General features: G+C 40.7%; 1 protein-coding gene across 1 annotated transcript; it reads right to left on the reverse strand.

The window, feature by feature from the left end:
* Positions 1 to 17,375: 17,375 nt before the first annotated feature.
* LOC136442890 (transcription factor HES-1-B-like) lies at positions 17,376 to 18,817 on the reverse strand. The gene is made up of 3 exons (XM_066439905.1): positions 18,595 to 18,817; positions 18,329 to 18,430; positions 17,376 to 18,195 (listed from the first exon to the last, which is right to left on the reverse strand). Exons 1-3 carry the CDS (start codon positions 18,646 to 18,648, stop codon positions 17,557 to 17,559), a joined length of 795 nt encoding a protein of 264 aa, XP_066296002.1. The 5' UTR covers positions 18,649 to 18,817; the 3' UTR covers positions 17,376 to 17,556.
* Positions 18,818 to 19,515: the final 698 nt, after the last annotated feature.

Here is a 19,515-nt window from a genome sequence, read left to right on the forward strand (position 1 = left end):
TCAGTAAGGAAGCGTCAAATTTGAAAACCGGAAAGACAACTTTTTATTCCTATGTGCGTACTCCTTGAATCCTCCTTTAAAAGGTTTATTTTTGTGGGCCCAGACAAAGTACTTTTATTTTTTTGTTAATGCCCCTTTAGAGAGGTAAAACTGTAATACATTACACATTGAAATACGAGAAAGATTCCCTGTTTGATGCATGTCTAACATGACAAGTTTTAAGGTTTGGAAAATACCTTCTTAAATCAAGAGGCTCCAGATTTGAGGTTCTGGGAAATTGGTTGTGTGGGAAAAGAAAAGTGTGCTAAAAAGTGGTATTTCGATTTTACAAACTCCTACCATAGGTGAAAGTGCCACATGAAGTCGAAGAGATGGTGCTACTTTTAGATATACAAGATGACATAAGGATGTAAAATGCGTGCCAATAAAAGAATATGAAGAAAAAGAAACCGCCCCAAAGACTGTCGGAAAAATCTCTTCAAATTGTCCGGTCCAATCAGACATCACTGTTTACGCCATTTACAGCGGTGTATACATGTATCACTCGGGTTTAACAAAAGTACTGAATAAAGGAAAATGAAGGAATCTCAACGTTTTGATACTGCTTAAAAGCGTTTGCTTCTTTTAAAACCTAACCACACAACAAAACCTGGGAAATGCGTACAGAATGAGAATCACAGCCATGTCGGACTCTGTGGTGAGGAACATTTGTGAGTCCGACCCACTAGAAGCTACACAAAGGAGGGTCAGGTGCACATAATGTGGGGCGTTCATAACTTCTCCACAATAGGGAAGGGTAGAATCAAAGCACCAACAACACAGACTTGATTAGAAACCACTACACAAAGGGCAGGGAACCACAGAGCTGGGTTAGTCTGAGGGCAGAAGGTGCTGTGTTTGGAAGCAGAGGTCAAATATTTCACAAAGGAGTTTACTTAACCTCAGATTCAATTGGACTGGAGACCTGACTGTGGAGCGTGAGTTCTGGGGTTTGGCCACGCGAACTGTTGGAGAGCGGACAAAACGGCGGCACGGGGACAAAACGTACATGGAAATGTGGCTTGCAGTGACGTAAGACGCAAAACGGTGTCTGAACAAGGAAACATCGCAAATATATTGTATAAAAAGCGCTTTTTCATCTGGTCAGCAATTGAGATTTTTCTTTGCACTGACAATTTAGATCTAACTTTGAAGTCAAGAAATCTTAACGTTCCTGAAAAAATGGGCCTTCATGATACAAGACGGACACAAATGATGTGCAAAACTATAAGATTCTCTTTGTCCCGAGGTTTCGATTTTTTTTCCATTTCCCACGGGAAAATATACCCACAAGGCCTTACAGAAGCCAGACAGGAAGTTTCTCAACCATCGATATTTGAAAGAAAATTTCCATTTAAACTGGCAGAATAAAAGAGACACAACCCCGTCATGATAAATGTCCCACCGCTGAACAAATATCTATAGAAGACGGTGTAAAACCCGCCACATCTTCCATCATCGCCACACCAACGTGTCTCCCAGCGCTTGCACACGGGAAAAATGGTTTCCAGCCTCGCTGTGTGCGTCTCTCCCAGTGATGATCTATGTTATCATAAACATGCCGCCACCTGTTGAGCCGCTAGTGTGAAAAGTCTTTGTGTCAGGCATGGAGCGGGGAAGAAGCCAGAATCGGTCCTGAATGAAATCTGACACCGGAACATCTTGAATTAAACCTTTTCTTCCACAGACAAGTAGTTTTGAAACCCTTTATGTTCCTGTCGGGACAAAAGATGAACCCAGGAGAGGAGAGGGCCTGGAGTGATGATTTCTAGTCTGTGCTGTGAGAATAGCCACATAAAGAACAAGAAGACAAAACTATAACACGAATGCGTCCTTTTATTTGTTTACACCCAATGAATGCCACATGAAATAGACATCGGAAAAGTTTTCAAGAAGAAAGATGTTATATACTTATGGAATATTAGTTAAAGGCTAGGAGACACTTCTAATTTTTAAAATATCTTTAAAGTTACATTCAGGTAATAGATGTCAACCGATAAGATTTGATTATTCAGAACAAATCATGTGGGGGGAAATTAGTTAACGTGATTATACACGATCGTATTTAGTTTTGTAAAAGACATGAAGTCTTCGGTGACGCAGTTGCTTTACTGTATATATGCCGTATATATGTTGCGAAATCAACCAGAATATATTGGTGAATTGACGGTCTGTGTTTACGCTACCTCAAGTTGATCGCTTGGGGAGGGGGGCGTTTCGAAAACTTCTGCTTCTTGTATCCATGTTGGGGGGAATCCCAGATGTTTTAGTTTATAAGAGAATAGCTGACCATCCAATGAGTCACAGTGATAATGATATTTCCTGATACTAAATCAAAGCTTGTATGGGAATGTTTGCAGATGCATGTATACAAATAGACATCAACCCCAAACTCCTGTTCTTATACAATGGGTCAAGCCATGACAGAAATCACTCGCGTCCAAAGCCCACAAAGCGTTCCTCGCGAACCGAGCATTCTAAGTGATTTGCGTGAAACCCTCACAACAATACATCGTATGATTTATCATTATCCAGCTGAACATCAAAACGTTGAGAATTCTTCACAACACCTGTTCAGTTAGGATCGGCGGTGACCTCTAAATCCCCTTGGGCTAATCCTTGCCTGAAGGTCAGATCGTACAGCTAACAATGGATGCCTTATGTTGAGGATTATAGTATGAGTTTATCGTATCAGCGATCCATGATCGATCATCAATCATGAGAACAGTGTAATCATTCGCTTTGGTGAGCAGTAAAATTAGGGCCAATTTACACACAGCTTGTCTAGATATCTGGACTGCAGATATCTGCCAGGCGACAGCTTTTTTCTGTGTCTAAACAGGAATTTTATGGTCTTAATGAGGGTTTCTTTAGATGTCGGGAAAATTTCAGCCGACCACTCTGAAGCATTCGCCCGACAACTCAGCGAGAGTCCCCGACCGCTCCAGCCGGACGTCTAAACAGAACGTGTCGCGTAGTAGATATCTGGAGGTCGGGGTTCACGCTAGTTTGCATATTTGGTGGGCGATAAAGCGGGAAAACTTCTTAGCATCAAGGACCATTTGTTCTCAAACGGACGACGGACTTCTTTCGTGATGCCAGATCGTTCGGTGGATCGGCCCTCCCCCCTCCGCCACGACAAGGGCAGCGAGTAGGAACGCAGCGTTGATTCTGACCGGTCGCTGTCGTCTTCCCCGGTACCTCAAACGCCTCTTACGCTCAACCCTTGCTTGCTGCCTCATGTTTAGCCACACGCGAGTCAGATAAAGAAAGAATACCATATTCATCATGACGAAAAACACAGGCGGTTCTCCCGCCATTTTGAAACGCGCGCTAAAGGTTAAATAGGGTCACGAGTGCAATCAGCGCGCTGCGTGAGTCCTGCGGTACTTCCTGTCGGTGTGTATAAATGCGTCCAGATATCTAAGGCTCAGATGTCGGCGGATTTTTAGATATCTGAAAAAACTCTGTATGAATTGGGCCTTATTCGGATGTACACAGGTTCAATCTTGGAATTGCCAATATACCTGTATATTGCTGTAAAACGGTTAATCCATAACAATATCAGGGTATTATTTTCTTGCTACTGTCGAAACCAGTAGTATATCCAGATAGTAAGACTTCGTATCTACATGTATTAGACCGTGGCAGTTAACTCTCTATGGACATACAAAACGCATGATACAATGTACGATACACGTATCTTAAAGGGCATTTATGGCCAAACAATAAGACTAATTCAACCCAAGCCATAGACTATTTTCTGCGTTGTATTGTGAAATGAGTTGGGTAAGCAGTTAAAACTATTCTAAACGGGGCCATCCGACATGAATACTACGATTTTACTGCCTAGCGACCAAATGGAAAACTGCAGTCGTACGAATCAATGCTCATCTGCCCAACAGAACGTCATTTGATTGGTTCCTCTGATTGGCTACAAATTCAGCTATTTCAAAACATAACTTTTCCTACTCTTTCTTGTATGTCTCTTTTCTTTTTAAAAAATCGAAAACAAAATCAGTGCTTCCAATAGGAATGTTGATATTATGTCCATAGTGTATCTATTTAGCCAGTACAACCGCCCTTCGGCGTAACACACCAGCTTTATGAATACATAGTTTTATGAATAGCTGTATTCTTTAACTCACTGCAGACACTACAAACCAGACATTCGACTGGCATTCAAATGAGATATATCAGAGCCCGAGGAATGTATACCACACCCACAATGCGAAGTCACAGTAAATACGTCCATTGTATTATTGTTGGCAGACCTCTAGACATGACCTATGTATGATCCTGTCATGCTCATCCTCGGGCGACATATATTCAACATAGAGGTCTCTTGTTTCTCTGATACAAAAGGCGAATGCAATCTCTAATGCATGCTTGTATCCGAAGGCTCCTAGTCACCAACATTTTTAGAATATAGGGACGAAAATAATTTTGTATAGTCTCAAATCACAATATTGCGGAAATGTTAATTTCTTGACTAGTTTTTCTTTCAGTCAAGGCTGTACGAGTGACCTACATACATGAGGATAACCCTGCCAATTTGACCTCTTTTTGCTGGTCTATTTCCAATTGAAACAAGAATAAAGAATCCTGTCTATAATGATCATCTGTCCACATGTACACGATTTTATTGGCCCCTGAGTGATCTTTCTGGGTAGTTTTTACTGCACACTGTTTAGTGCATGTGGAGATACAGTCAAAACTGTCGATATACAGTGACCACTTTAGGTACTTCAAGACAACGGCCACATTATAGACAGGTGGCCACATTCCACAGGATTCTGAATGTATGGGTCAATGGTAAAATAATCTAAGCGACGACCACAACGTACTCACAGTATTAGTGACCAGGTGGTCCTTATACAGATAGCGGCCACTGGTGCAGGTTTGACTTTACATTTGCCTGCGTTCCTAGAACCTAAGTATGCGAGCTAACTGTGGATATCTACCTATCAAATTGGCATTTTCTTGTTTGCTGGTAAACATTTTATCATATACATCTTTTCCTTGATGTTGATATTATTTTGCTATGTTTAAGTATACCATGCAATCTTATAATTCCTCTTATTGGACCACACATGAGGGGGGGGGGGGAGGAGGCATAAACCTGCAAATCACCAGAAAATTGTTCTAATTAATTTCTAAAGAATATACTTGGTATTGAATAGGAACAGCATTAGCCGTGAAGGACATATTTTCACGGCCTCTTGACTTTGCATCATCAAAAAAAATACATGCATAACATTAGCGGCACCCCTCCCACTGTACCACCCAAAGAGGATTGGACCACAGACATTCACAATCACCCATATGGCGACAAGTTGGCAAAAATATGCTCTGAATTTGATAGAAAACAAAGATGTGACTTTGAACGTAGGAATCTCATATACTTTCTGCTCAAATTGCAAAGGAAAATATAGTACTTTTGGCCGCGAGAAATTCCTTTACGTAAAAGATTTACCCCCTACATGCTTGATTTTCATGGTCAATAGCGTTGTATGCAGGGCCAATTTGACCACCGCTGCGGTTGTACAATTGACATTATTTAGCTTAGAATAATGGACCTTCCTGACACTAAATCGGATGGGCCATTGTTGTTAAGAGATGAGACCCGTCTCCAAAACCAGTATTCATCACTGAAACCAAGGAAAAAGTAATTCACATAAGCAGAGGACCGTTTATCAGAGAAATCCAAGCGACCCAACTTGTATTATATGTTATTTTTTCATTAGCTGTCAGCGCCGTCTTATCCATCGTACGAAATAGCAATATGATATACGTAGTCATATGCCACCACAGACTACAGAAGACTTCTAGCAAAAAATGCTGACTTCATAATACAATGCCTTTCTTTACCTGACTGTCCAGCTGTGTTGGTAGAATTCACTCTGATGCAGAACTTAACCACTGCATGCGGTTTCAAACACAAGGAAAGGTTTAAATGACGATAGATTGTTCATTCATTGACAAAGATTGGTGCTATACTGTCGGAAAATATGGGTAAATGCAACATTTCCCTCTAGAATCTCAGATAAATTCTATTTCAGAAGAACATGGGCGTCTTCTGAGTCTTCTTGCCTTTTTCTGAACACAGAGCCTTAAAAAAATTCGATCGAATCACCTCTTTAGCAGCGTTTTTTATTTGCCCATCTGCCGCCAGTTAGAAAGTACTCTCACCTTTGCCCCTTCTCACAGTAAATTGCCAACCTCTTAACAGTTGGCACAAGTTGGATACAATATGGCGGAACAATAGCGCTCGGAAAGGCCACGCTCGCTACACTTACATCCGTTGTGTGCTGCACCTTATTTTGACCTATTCAAAAGAAGAATCAGACCCTGCAAACTTGCACTTGGCTTCTAAGGTTATTTCTGATTCAATTATGACGGAGAACTCTTGAACTTCGCAGTAAATGAAGTGGCCTGGGCCTTATAACAGGAGAAAGAGGCTAACAGATTGTTGTTAAAGGCCTCCGAAATAGCCATTTAGTCATCAATCATTGGACGATACGAACTTCCTGTGTGGAGAGATTGAAAAGATTATAATGATTAATCCATCAAATAGCTGGTCTTCTGGTGGCATTCCTCCAGACGCATGTACTGTATGTGTGTTTCATGGTGGTTAAATGAGTAAAACGGTTAAAGCGTTATTCTTTTTTTGTGTATACGTTTCAAAGAATAGTGTAAAACGGTTTAAGAAACGTTATTCTTTTTTGTGCATACGTTTCAAAGAATAGTGTCTGCGAAAGACTGATTCCTGAATCAAAATCCAACTACATATCGGTTTGTATTGTTATTGAGGTGTGTGGTCTACCACCTATGAAGAATACAGTAAAATTGAGGACTACTGAATCCACAATTTTAGATGTCTAATACAAATGTAGTATATTCTGCGCAATATCTAGTTATAAAGGCAATATATATTTCATACCATCATTTTTATACCACATGTTATGAATGATTTCAATCCAAACCGAACAATGGTTGTCCATGATATCATTACATTTTAAAAACTTTATAGTAAGAGAATGAATGGTTATCTCTGTTCAGACGCTGGTGGGCTAAACGTTTGACAGAGAACGTAACGATTTAGCCTCCCAACATCTGTTTGGAGATTAGCTGAGTGAATGAAAGATTCTTCTAGCTTACGTACTCAACTGTATATTCTATCTTAAAGATACGCATATTCAAGCTATGGTTGTAATGCAATTGTTGTTCGATGTCGGGCAGTTTTTAATGATGATAACTTGCAGTAACTAACGTTAGACATAATGGCTACATATACATATAGCTGTGTGTAGACTCACCAAAAGTATAGCAGCCTATCAGCAGGGTATGCTAGCGTTTATTAGTTTTTTAAAGACAACAGATAGAAAGAAAGACAGGATCCAACACCGATTGATATTACTACCAATAGTCATGCCTTCAAGTACCAAACTGTTAACACTGCCAAGTATTGATGTGCATGTTCAAAAATTCGTACTTTCCTAGAGCTATCGTCGAGTGGAACTCGCTTCCATCAAGTACTGTACATGTATAGGAGCATCCTCACTAGATAGCTTTACAACGCTTACAGTTAGATGTGGAAAGGTTAGGTGTGATATGCAGGTCGTTCAGTGTAATAAAACCGGCTGCGTGCCAGTGAATATGGTGCTTTACGTCGAAGGGTAATATATCTGCTATATAGATACAGATAGAGATACAGATACTATCACTACAGATCTACAGTGATCAAGGACTTATAACATGTAGATGTATGTATAGCGCTGTTTTGCTCTGCTTGTAATCGTTCTATCGTGTCTAAAGCAGATCGCGGTTTGTTAAAAGGCAAGGCAGATGTGAGAAGAATAGGGAAGAAACAGTTTATCATTTCTGGGGTAAAGGTCAATATAATTAAGCCTGTCGTGTGTCTAATTACTTGTGTGACAGCCGTAATTTTCTTAGAACTATAAAATGAATCTTAAGTCATAGCTAAGGAAAGAAAAAGGCATAATCTAAGGCACTAAACAAAAAAGTGAAAGAGAACAATTCAACTGATTTAGGGAAAAGGCTTGTGCCGAGCTGGTCTTGAAATATCTGTTTGCGAAGCTCTTTCGATAAAATAATGTTGTAATCTTTGATACTCTATTAAAGAGAAAGACATATACATTTGATGGCCTCAGCGCGGGAGTCTTAACCCACGGCCATAGTCCTTACAGGCAAAGTCCATCGCTGCCGAGGTAGTCGAAGAAAGTGATCAATCAGTTTATTAACCAAGGACCATAACACTGTTGGGATTTGATTCTCCACGCCGTGAGGGGCTCCATTTTTCAATGACATAATCACATTAACCTCCAGCACAGCATGAAATCTTCGCTGTTTTCAGAGGTTGAACGACGGGGGAATTTTTAGTGTTCGTTTATCTGGCAATACTTGGTCGTGTTCAAAGTGTGCAAAACTCTATGTTACATTTGCTAAACAATAGGGGATGGTTGTGCAAATAATATTTTAAAGACTACTGGCACCGAAGAAACTTGTTGTCAATTGTTCCCCCAGGTAAGTAGTTAGGTAAGTAAAATGTGCAAGATATGGATATACCATAAGTATCTGAGACATACAATTTCAAAAATGTCTCAAAGACTAAATCGTTAAGTTTTAAGCACGATTATTGACATCTCTCTTGAAGTAACCGACTCGCTCACTACCATTTTACTTCAGACATTATCAAGACCTAGTCCAACTGAAGCACATAACCTCCGCATTCCTGTCTGCTACAACGAAAGTCTAGAAAATCGTACCATTTAGCAGAACACAAAGACGGTCTTCCTCGTTATGTTCATAATAAATCTCTCCAACCATACACATCCCGAAACGTTACGTGTGATCAGCTGGCCTGCATTCAATCGCAGGTGTCCAGGTCTACAGAGGTCACTCAAGGGCAGTGGTCATCTGTTAACCGGATGTCCACTCTTTGTCCGGGGTCTGCAGAGGTCATATTTTTCCCGAACCACCGCGGGGAGACCCTGCCTGGCCGTTGTGCTCGCTCAGTATTTCACAAAGTGCGAAAGACTGGTAACTTATAGTTTTGACAATAGGGGTCATGTGAGGGCATGCGGTCATCTATAATCACAAAATGGCCATTGTGTTTCGTCAGGAGTGATGATGAAAACTGGGCGTAGAAAATACGTGGCTGTCAAACTTTACCATATGTTGATTAATTGCTTCGACATACGTAATCGACTCGGTCACCAAGCTTATCTAACTGACTATTCCAACAGCCAGCAGTTTGCAAAATACAATTTTGCAGCCTTTGCGTTTGATTGCATTTACACAACTTTGCAGTTTCAATCTTTCATATTCTATATGCTTAATTTGACACAATGAAAGGGTTTCATAGAATGTGTATATCTTGTATTGATCAATCCATATGTATTCAGTATTTAAGTCAGGAATCAACATCTTTGGAAAAATGAACGATACAATGAAGCAGTCCATAGAATAGTTAAAAGCTGGATATACGATTTGAAATTGAATAGAATATCGGCGTCTTGGCTTTGAATTGGCTAAACATAGGATATATAAACCACCATGCTGACCAATATTACATAGAACGATGGTCATTTTTAGAATGACGTTAGCGGTAGCTTCTGAGCTTGCCCCTCTCTATGCCGGTGGCCGAAGACACCCTCATCTTTACTGACCATCTGGCGACACGTTTTGTCCGTGGCGATGACCTCTGGTCAGTACAACGGCATGGTCGGCCGGATCTTGACCACCGTGGTTACTTTGCCACCATTTAGTTGTAATGACTGGCATTGGGTTAAAAAACAACAATGGCGTTGTTTTGCAACGGGCAAAGTTTAAGCTTTGTCAGGCGCCCACACAATGACATGGTCACTCGACCTCGATGACCAACGCTTTGACCTTGCCCTGTTGTGTAAGACCTTTGTTGACCTGACATATGGTATAGGTAATGACGTCATCAATAGCGTTGTTGTGACTGTACCAGGTCCAAGGCATCCATCTTAACTCATATAAAGATATTGCCAATCTTAGCCGACCTTTATCATGACCCTCCTCATTCATGAAGAACTCTATTAACTGACCATCTGGTATAGATGGTCACTTTGTCGATGCCATTGTCCTGAGCACTGACCATCAGTCATGACCAGTACAACAAACTGTTCAGTTCAACGGTGACCTCTACGATGACCTTGGCATCTTTTGTAAAAATTTTCCAAAAACATACCACATGGCATGGAGACAATATAACAAAAGACATTGTTGAAATCAGTACATAGAACTTGACCACTCCAAAGAGGTGATCAGTTGATAAATGACCACCCTTGCCCTCTACCCTTATGAGGTCGATGGTCATTGCTATATTGACCATCTGGTCTTCGACACTTGGGAAAAAATAGAATCACCGAGTCCCTGAGATTTATCTTTGCTGCAGAACAAATGGCGAATGGTTTTAGAAAAGCATCGTGTTATGGTGGATGAGCATTGTATCTCATGTTGTATCTCACCTACACATTTAGAATTACGTATATAATGCCCATCATATTTTGCCTTTTTGCAAATCATTATCTGCATCTTTTATGTGAAACATTGGCTACACAGCTATACGATGAACAATAACATTACATGAGGTAACCAAAACAACGGTAGACCTATAAACTTAATCCAGGTTTGTCATGTCTTGAAATTATCATTTATGATGAGCATTGCCTCGCGAAATGTGTCATAATACACATACGGTGTTGCTGTGCAATGGGAATTATTGGGAATCAATGATTATGATTATGATAAACTAGAAGTGGACAATGGCAACATATCTTGATTAACCAAAGTTCGTCTCTTTTGCTATTCTCTTTTACAAATCAGGTAATACGAAGGTGTACATATCTACATTACAAAGTTTATATCTAAATTGAACATTTCGTAATCATGGTATTTTGAGTAAAATTGGCCAAATGTGGGTTATGTTACCGGTACTGCAATTTAACCCAAAACTGCGGGGATTCTTATAGAATTAAAACCCAATTTTGCGTTTTATGCATTCAAAGATTAAGAATGGTTTTACCTAAACCGTCTTGCCCAGATACATATCTCATCTATCCTTATTCCAAGGGGAAAGAATCCAGTGTATGTTATCTCTCTCTTGATTCCAATGCATAGGAAGTCAGTCGTATCATGATGAAATGCCATTTCATTACAGCATTTTGTTTCTTATCGAAATTTCTCAAGCGTTAAGCCGTCCATTACGTTTATCTTTTACCTCAACAAAATAGAGATTATGCAAAATAGACATATCCACCCTATGCACTATCCTCATATCCACACAGTCTCACAGTAGGTCAAGTAAGCCAAAGTCACACACTAAGATACGCAAACAGTGCAAAAATCCGAATCTGTTTCCAACACGGCTTTTTGATGCAGCGAAATCGGTTTTCAGTGTAAAGGGGACGACATCGGTTGTACATTTAACCAACAGCACGATGTGAGGAGAACTAATGTGTGGCTTACACAATTCAAAAGACATCGACAGTTAGGAATAGCTGTTAGACCAAAGGTATTCATTCACTTGTTGTAGAAAGATCAAATCTAGGGTGCCACGTGGTTTTCGGTAGCGCGCTGTGTTTGTATTAGCCTCCAATGGCAACGCAGACACCGTCGGCATTTCTTAACATCCCAGATAAAGAAAACTGCGTGTAGGAGGATATGTTTATACACACATTTTCCCTTGGCATCTGTACAACCGTGATCAGATATCCGTTCCATTTCGAAAACATGAATATATATTGAAGGCTTCTTTCCTCCTTGGTGGTCAGAATTGATAAGATCGGGAATGCTGCGTATCCATTTTGTTTATCTGATTGCACAACAAAGATGGAGATCACTATCACCATATTCCTTCCACAGGTACACAGACCCTCTTTTTCTGCACCTGTGAACCTGTTATCTTTACCACAATCTGAGGTAATGAAAAGACTTTAATCAACTGTTATGAACACACAACAGTTCCATGTGGCGAAATTGTGACACGGGTTAATGCCTTTATGTTGGTTCTGAAAGGGGGGAACTGTTGTCAACATTTCAATTATTTTCAGGTTAGGTGTTTGCACAATTTTGATTCTTAATTCTCTTGTATTACTAACAATCCCAAAACCATACACAAGTAAGTGTGTAAATAATCATGGTGATTATACATTTTTTTGTAATGACAAATAGGAAATGTATTTGTCTATGTGGGCTGCAAAATACATATCCAATACACATTAGTAATAGGAAAACGTATTGTTTTATGTATATTGTCTGACAGTTGCAAGAAAAACAATTGCATATTTGCGGAAATTTCTTCAGTTGGACAATATACGGTTTATAATCAATTTGTAACAATCTTGCATACGTGTCGGTGTTAGAATACTGAAAGTTTACCCCTTTTTCTTTGCAAAGAAGTACATAATTGAAAATTGAAATTATAAAATACGATATCCGGATAACAATAGATCAACAAATAAGGAAATTCTTTAACAAAACATTGATATGATTGAACGGAAGTATAAAATGCATAACACACAAACACACACACACACACACACACACACACACACACACACACACAAACGTAATCAAATATATATGTTTCAATGTCTCCTTGTTTACTGTTTAAACACTTTGTAAAGTCCCGGTCTTTGGGAACTACCATTGTTCCTTTGCGGTTTCTTCATTCTACATTCTTATCTGCTCATTTTGTTTCCCCGATCCTCCATATTCACGATCAGACAGCGAGTTATTGGGTGGTCCGTTTGAATGCCTCAAGCGATACAGGGCCGCATGGCTATTTCGTCCCTCGCGCAAGACACCATTGTTGAAAACTCCTGCCGGTACTTTGAAAGTGCTGACTATCAACTACGGTAGATTTGTATCAGTCATATCCGTTAATACATCCTATGGGAGGTTAATTAACAACCATTCAATTTTACAAACTACCTATTATGCAATTACGCCTATTGTTATAACGAACAATGAGAGAGTATCGTCTGCAATCTGATAGAATAAACACTTGTTAGTTTAAAAGAAAAACTGCGAGAAGTGCCTACTTTCTAATTATCAACTTATTCACACAAATTAGCATCGTATACAACGTAGCATTTCTGTTTGTTTTTCAATTTCCGCAAAAGGGAAGAAATGTAGAATAGATGAGTGGTTATCTTATGATTATACACATCATGATATGTATCTGTCACACCTTCCTAAGGGAGGTACCGGAACAGGTTCAGCTGTTCGCACTTTATCATCTTATCATCCAAAAAACTCGGCAAAATGAAACGGCTTTTAATTAAACTTAGATGGACATCTCGTGGGCTAGATTTCGACCTATTGTCGTTGCCTACTTCAACAATAGTATTGTGAAGCAATTGAGTTTGTAATTTTTTCTCGTTCATCGAACGGTTTCACGATAATTTTCAAGCAGATGTATCTGGTTTGCTTGTTTAGTGGATGTCTGTGGCCTTGTCTGTATCCATGTGTGTGTCAGATGTTTAAGGAATGGTCCTTTTAACCCAAGTAACAGTTATACATATATTATCTTCGTATAAAAAACGACAACTCCCGTAGAAATGAATTGTGACCAATAAGGAACGAGGCATCTCACTACAAAATAACTCAATGGTTTATGCTATACAAATGGTAAATATGACCCCCCAAAACACAGTATAACCGAAAAGTGGGAAACAACATAATACACTGTTACTTGCACTGGACCTACATTGTCGATACATTTAAAAGACACATGTTACGCTGCCTATCAACATATGGCAAAACATTGAAATACGCCTCATGTATTAAGTATATCACGAGATTCGGATAGGATTAACAACATGAAATTTCCTTTTTATGATGGATGCATTATACATTTCAGATGTGCGGGTATCTTCGTACGTTAATGAATCGGCTTTTCATTTCCACAGATAAGATGAGCAGAAGACGCAGGTGTAGATGAAAGAGATAAAACGTCAGACGTAAAACAATGCAGATGATAAGAAACTTTATCGCAAACTCCCAGTTGAATGTGTATTGTGATAGCTGTGATATCTGACGAGTTGATCGGACCCTGTTGAAAAACACACCTGAGGTGAGAGCAAAAGGAAAGACATAATGTCATAATCTTGTTTTACGACATTAAATTGTGGAAATCTTAATTGTCTTACTCCATAAAGATGTCAATCATTTAACTGAACCGATAGCATTTTGTTGCTTTTGTGCAGTTTTGTTGGAACTAAAAGATATATTCTATGTTTTAGATAATGAACATCACCTCGTGTCAAAACCATACATTCAACACGCATAAGAAGTTGAAACTAGCTGTGCATGCATACTAGATTATTGTATTGTCTGTTTTTATGGAGGATTTTCTAAATAGCTGTACGTGTATGAGGAAGAAAAAAGTTTAATTCAAGATGTTCCGGTGTCAAATTTCATTCAGGCCCGATTCTGGCTTCTTCCCGCTCCATGTCTGACACAAAGACTTTTCACACCAGCGGCTCAACAGGTGGCGGCATGTTTATGATAACATAGATCATCACTGGGAGAGACGCACACAGCGAGGCTGGAAACCATTTTTCCCGTGTGCAAGCGCTGGGAGACACGTTGGTGTGGCGATGATGGAAGATGTGGCGGGTTTTACACCGTCTTCTATAGATATTTGTTCAGCGGCGACACATTTATCATGACGGGGTTGTGTCTCTTTTCTTCTGCCAGTTTAGATGGAGATTTTCTTTCAAATATCAACGGTCAGTCAGAAACTTCCTGTCTGGCTTCTGTAAGGCCTTGTGGGTATATTTTCCCGTGGGAAATGGAAAAAAAAATCAAACCTCGGGACAAGTAGTTCTAATGTATAGTTCAGCACGTCTATTGTGCCCGTTTTGTATTATAAAAGGCGCAGATTCAGATTTCTTAGGACAAAAAATCTAGTTTTTTTCAGCACACTCTCAGTTTCTTTTGTCCATGTGAAAAGAAGTCACTTTCTATACATTATATATTTGCGATGTCTAATTGATTCAAAGCATTTTCTTGCGTCCAACGTCACAGTAAGCCACATTTCCCTGCACGTTTTGACCCCGTGCCGCCGTTTTGTCCTCTCTCCAACAGTTCGCGTGGCCAAACCCCAGAACTCACGCTCCACAGTCAGGTCTCCAGTCCGATTGAATCTGAGGTTAAGTAAACTCCTTTGTGAAATATTTGACCTCTGCTTCCAAACACAGCACCTTCTGCCCTCAGACTAACCCAGCTCTGTGGTTCCCTGCCCTTTGTGTAGTGGTTTCTAATCAAGTCTGTGTTGTTGGTGCTTTGATTCTACCCTTCCCTATTGTGGAGAAGTTATGAACGCCCCACATTATGTGCACCTGACTTCCTTGTTTACCGCCGAGAACAGATTCAATAGCGGTTGTCCCTGTGATTTTTCACGGTTCCATGACAAACTTTTCGGAGTCTTTCAGTTCTCTTTCGTTCCGGCCGACCAGTGACGTACCACACCAGTCGTTCAAAGACCCATATTTAGAAGCCGACTTGCGCTTTGGCCTTTAAATGCTAGGTCATTGTTTCTGAACATGTTTTCAACGACATAGAAAGCATTTTGTGTGCATATGCAACGTAGTTTTGACCAACGAAAGCAGAAAGTCGGCTTCGTGGCTCCTAGCATTAACTTATTACAACTCTTCAAAACAACTACAAATTAAACGAAATTCAATGTAACGTTACCATAACCAGAGAACACTTACGACGTGTTACGACAACGGTGAAACGTGGCGGGCTTCTAAGAATGTCGGCCCAGGGTGAGACAAACATTTTTCTGGACAAACAAGCTGACCGAAACGAGTTTACACGAAATTTAGTTTTCCATTATACTAGTAGTTAACCTTTGTGCATCTCTCACCTTCTATACTTCCAAGTGAATATCTATATTTGTGTGGGTGGGTGTGGGTCAAAAAGTACTTAAAATAAGCGGCATAAAATTGAATAGCGTGGTAAATTTCTTAGCCTCCGATGCAGACTCCTCCCGGCTGTTTTCTTTTTCAAGTTACAGTTTTTATAGTATTACATTTTTTGTCTCATTGCTGGGCCAGCAATAAGAAGAAGAAAAATGCAATAGTATAATAACTGTAACTTGAAAAAGAAAACAGCCGGGATGAGTCTGCATCAGAGGCTATAAATTTCTACTGTGGTCGGCTGGATATTGTCATGGTTCATGGATACTGGCTTGCCACCGGTAGATGCATGTCTAATAATATTGGAGATTAGTGTTTTTCGTTTAGTATAATTCCACCATATTTGTGCTTTCACAAATCTTCAACTGTCCTTTGTGTATTTGACAAACAAAGAATTTGTATGTGAAACAGTTGGTGACAATACAGAGAAATTCATGACACAACCACACGTCATGTGCAATTAGCATACCAAAAAGCCAAATGTATTCAAGCGAGAATTTCAGATGTCTTTCGTACCGTTCATAGTCGGCCAACTGGTGGGTTGGATAAAAGGTCTCTGCATGAAACGAGTGCTTTTAAGTGTTGCGACAATTATGTTTTGTGAAGATCAGACAATAGATCATCAAAGAAACGGCGGAAAGGATAAAAGTATTCTACCGGGTGAAGCATAGGAGAACACTTACGACGTGTTACGACAACGGTGAAACGTGGCGGGCTTCTAAGAATGTCGGCCCAGGGTGAGACAAACATTTTTCTGGACAAACAAGCTGACCGAAACGAGACATAGGACATTGTACAATGGCCTATGTCTGGATAGTTAGATTATAGACCCGTTCTAGTTGCGTGTTGTGCTACTGCACATGGTACATTTAGACCATATCTTCAGAACCAACAAATTTTCACAAACACCAGATTGTGAGTGTTTTTGCGTTGTTATACATATGAAATATAGCAGATATGCTAACGTATCAATTGATTATGGATGGTTATGTCTGTACATCTATTTCATTTTATTCCATTATAAACGAAAACACTCTCAACCTTATTTTTGACCAGAAAATTTGTGATTAGAAAATCTGATTCTTCTGAGTCAAAATGGCGTACGGATGCACTAGTCTTTATAGTCAGCATTGATATTGCTAAAGGAATCAAGGTATGTATTGCTAAAGGAATCCAAAAAAAAATTCATTTAAAGTTTCATCTCGACTAATCCTAATGATGTCAATTAGTGAGTGAATTATTAGCTGTTTTTTAATCTGTTTCCTTTTCTAGACTCTCTTTCTCTATACCCCACGCCACATATTAGCAGTAACTGCGTTCACATGTACAAAACAACAAACAACAAGGTTCATGTTCATTTGAAACGTTTTATTGCATAAGAAAATAGCTATGTAACAAACTCGTGCAATTGTGTCTTACACATACCGACGAAGTTAATACAAATTTGGAGTTATGTACAAGCAGCAGAAGAGATCATGCGCACTTTTGCAGGGTTCTAGACGAAGCAAAGCTTTAGACTGACAAAGTTCATTGTTCACCAAGGTCTCCACACCTTATCAGACTCACTGATCGGAAGGGCTGAGGGGAATCCGGCGGGAATGACTGCGGTCTGTGCCGAGGACGACTGGTAGGTCGTCGCTGTAGTGAGTCCATTCTGTGCGCTGACTGGGGAATGTGTAAGTCCGTACACTGGAGACAGCCTAGCGGGGGTACCTGTCGTTCTGTTGTTGGCGTACACAGAGACTGTGTGCTGACTGGAGGGGAGGGTTTGGTTCGGTAGACTCACGGTGATGTGTTCGGGAACCACGGGGACGATGCCGTACATCGCGGCCGGGACAGGGGACGCCTGGCGCCCGTGATGGCTGTGGAGGTAGCCGGTCCGTACGGTGGTGTCGGGGTGGTGAACCATGGGATGTGCCGAGTTTTCAACCCTCTGGCTACAGCTGTCCAAGTGGTTGAGCAGCTTCTGCCTGACCTGCGGGTCGACGCCGTTCGCCGTGCCCATGAAGCGGGCCACCTCGGCCCGACAGCGACTGTAGCCCGCCCGGTACCTGCCCAGCGCCGCGGGGTCGGTAGAGGTGGCGGCGGTCATCTGCTGCCTCTGGAGGCTGCGGACGTGTTTGACGGCGATCTCCAGGATGTCGGCCTTCTCCAGTTTGGAGTTGGAAGAAGACTGGAAAGGGAGAAACAAAACAGTCAGTAACTCACGTCAATCACTTCAACGGTTCCAAATGCATTCCCGACTCATAAATTCAACAAAATATCATACGACATCGCAAGGTACTGGTATTTTTGCAGATACTTACGTTCATGTCGGTCTTGTAGGTGTCCAAGATGAGATTCTTCAGCTCGTTCAGACTGCTGTTGATTCTGGCTCGGCGGCGCTTCTCCATAAGCGGCTTGGACGACTGTGGAAAAAAAACGATAACAAAGGTGAATATCTAAGCTTGGACCGGAAATAACATGTTGCGCAATTAAAAGATCCGTCGAATTTTACCAAGAAGCTAGCTATCGAACTGATATAGAACAATAGCAAGTTATGGTATAGGAAATACACCTGACATATGCTTACCTTGCGAGACTGGTAATAAGGAGAGTAGGACTCGACGACTTTCTCAACCGGCATGTTGACTGTGGTACGTTGCAAGCGTGTCGCGGATAAAGGATAATATCGGGACTTCCGTTCACAACACGAGCGACCGTTCGAATGGCTAGTGTCCGGCAGGCGACTGGTTTTTATGCCAACAGGCGGGTCTTTTGTTGCCTTTTGCCGCCGAGTTCCGACAAAGCATACCTGCACTCTCAGCCAATCACGACAAGTGAGACCACTTGTGTCGGGCCTTCTGATTGATCATGATTGTCGAACACAAGATGAGTCGTCGTCCCTGATTGGTGAGGGCGGCGTCCATCCATTGACGGCTGACATCTGCCGATACGTACCTTATTACCGCGCTAAGCACGTGCCGGGCCTTTTGTCTGGCGGTCGGCCGGAGTGTGGGAAAACTCCACCCACAAATCTGATAACCCTCCAGCAATCTCCGAGAAAAATACCAGAAAGAACATCATATCTTCCTTATCTTGTCTCGAAACCTATCCCAACGAAATATCACCTAGTACAAGACCTTGCAACTTGAAATCTAGCTACATTTTCTAAGCCGTTTCTTTCTGTTTTTGTCTCTGTAGAAATCAGGACATGAGCGTTACAGAAGCGTTAAGAGTCAAGAACATAATTGTTACCCTCGGGGTTTTCCAACCGTTCCCACGGTTCGATTCAATGAGAAGTAAAACCGGCCTCAAGGCACGCTCTTCTGTGAAAAAAGGGGGCTAAATCCGGTTCGCAAAAACGTTTACACATGTTTATACGTGAAAAAAACGCCACCGTGTCTTCACAGGATGTCTGTAATTTTGTGCAGCAAGAAAATATAATCAATTAGAATACATACAATCATTTTTCTCAGAAAACAACAGTTATTTCGTCACTTTCAGCTGTTAG

This window comes from Branchiostoma lanceolatum, chromosome 10, assembly GCF_035083965.1.
Source record: "Branchiostoma lanceolatum isolate klBraLanc5 chromosome 10, klBraLanc5.hap2, whole genome shotgun sequence".
Lineage (NCBI taxonomy): Eukaryota > Metazoa > Chordata > Leptocardii > Amphioxiformes > Branchiostomatidae > Branchiostoma > Branchiostoma lanceolatum.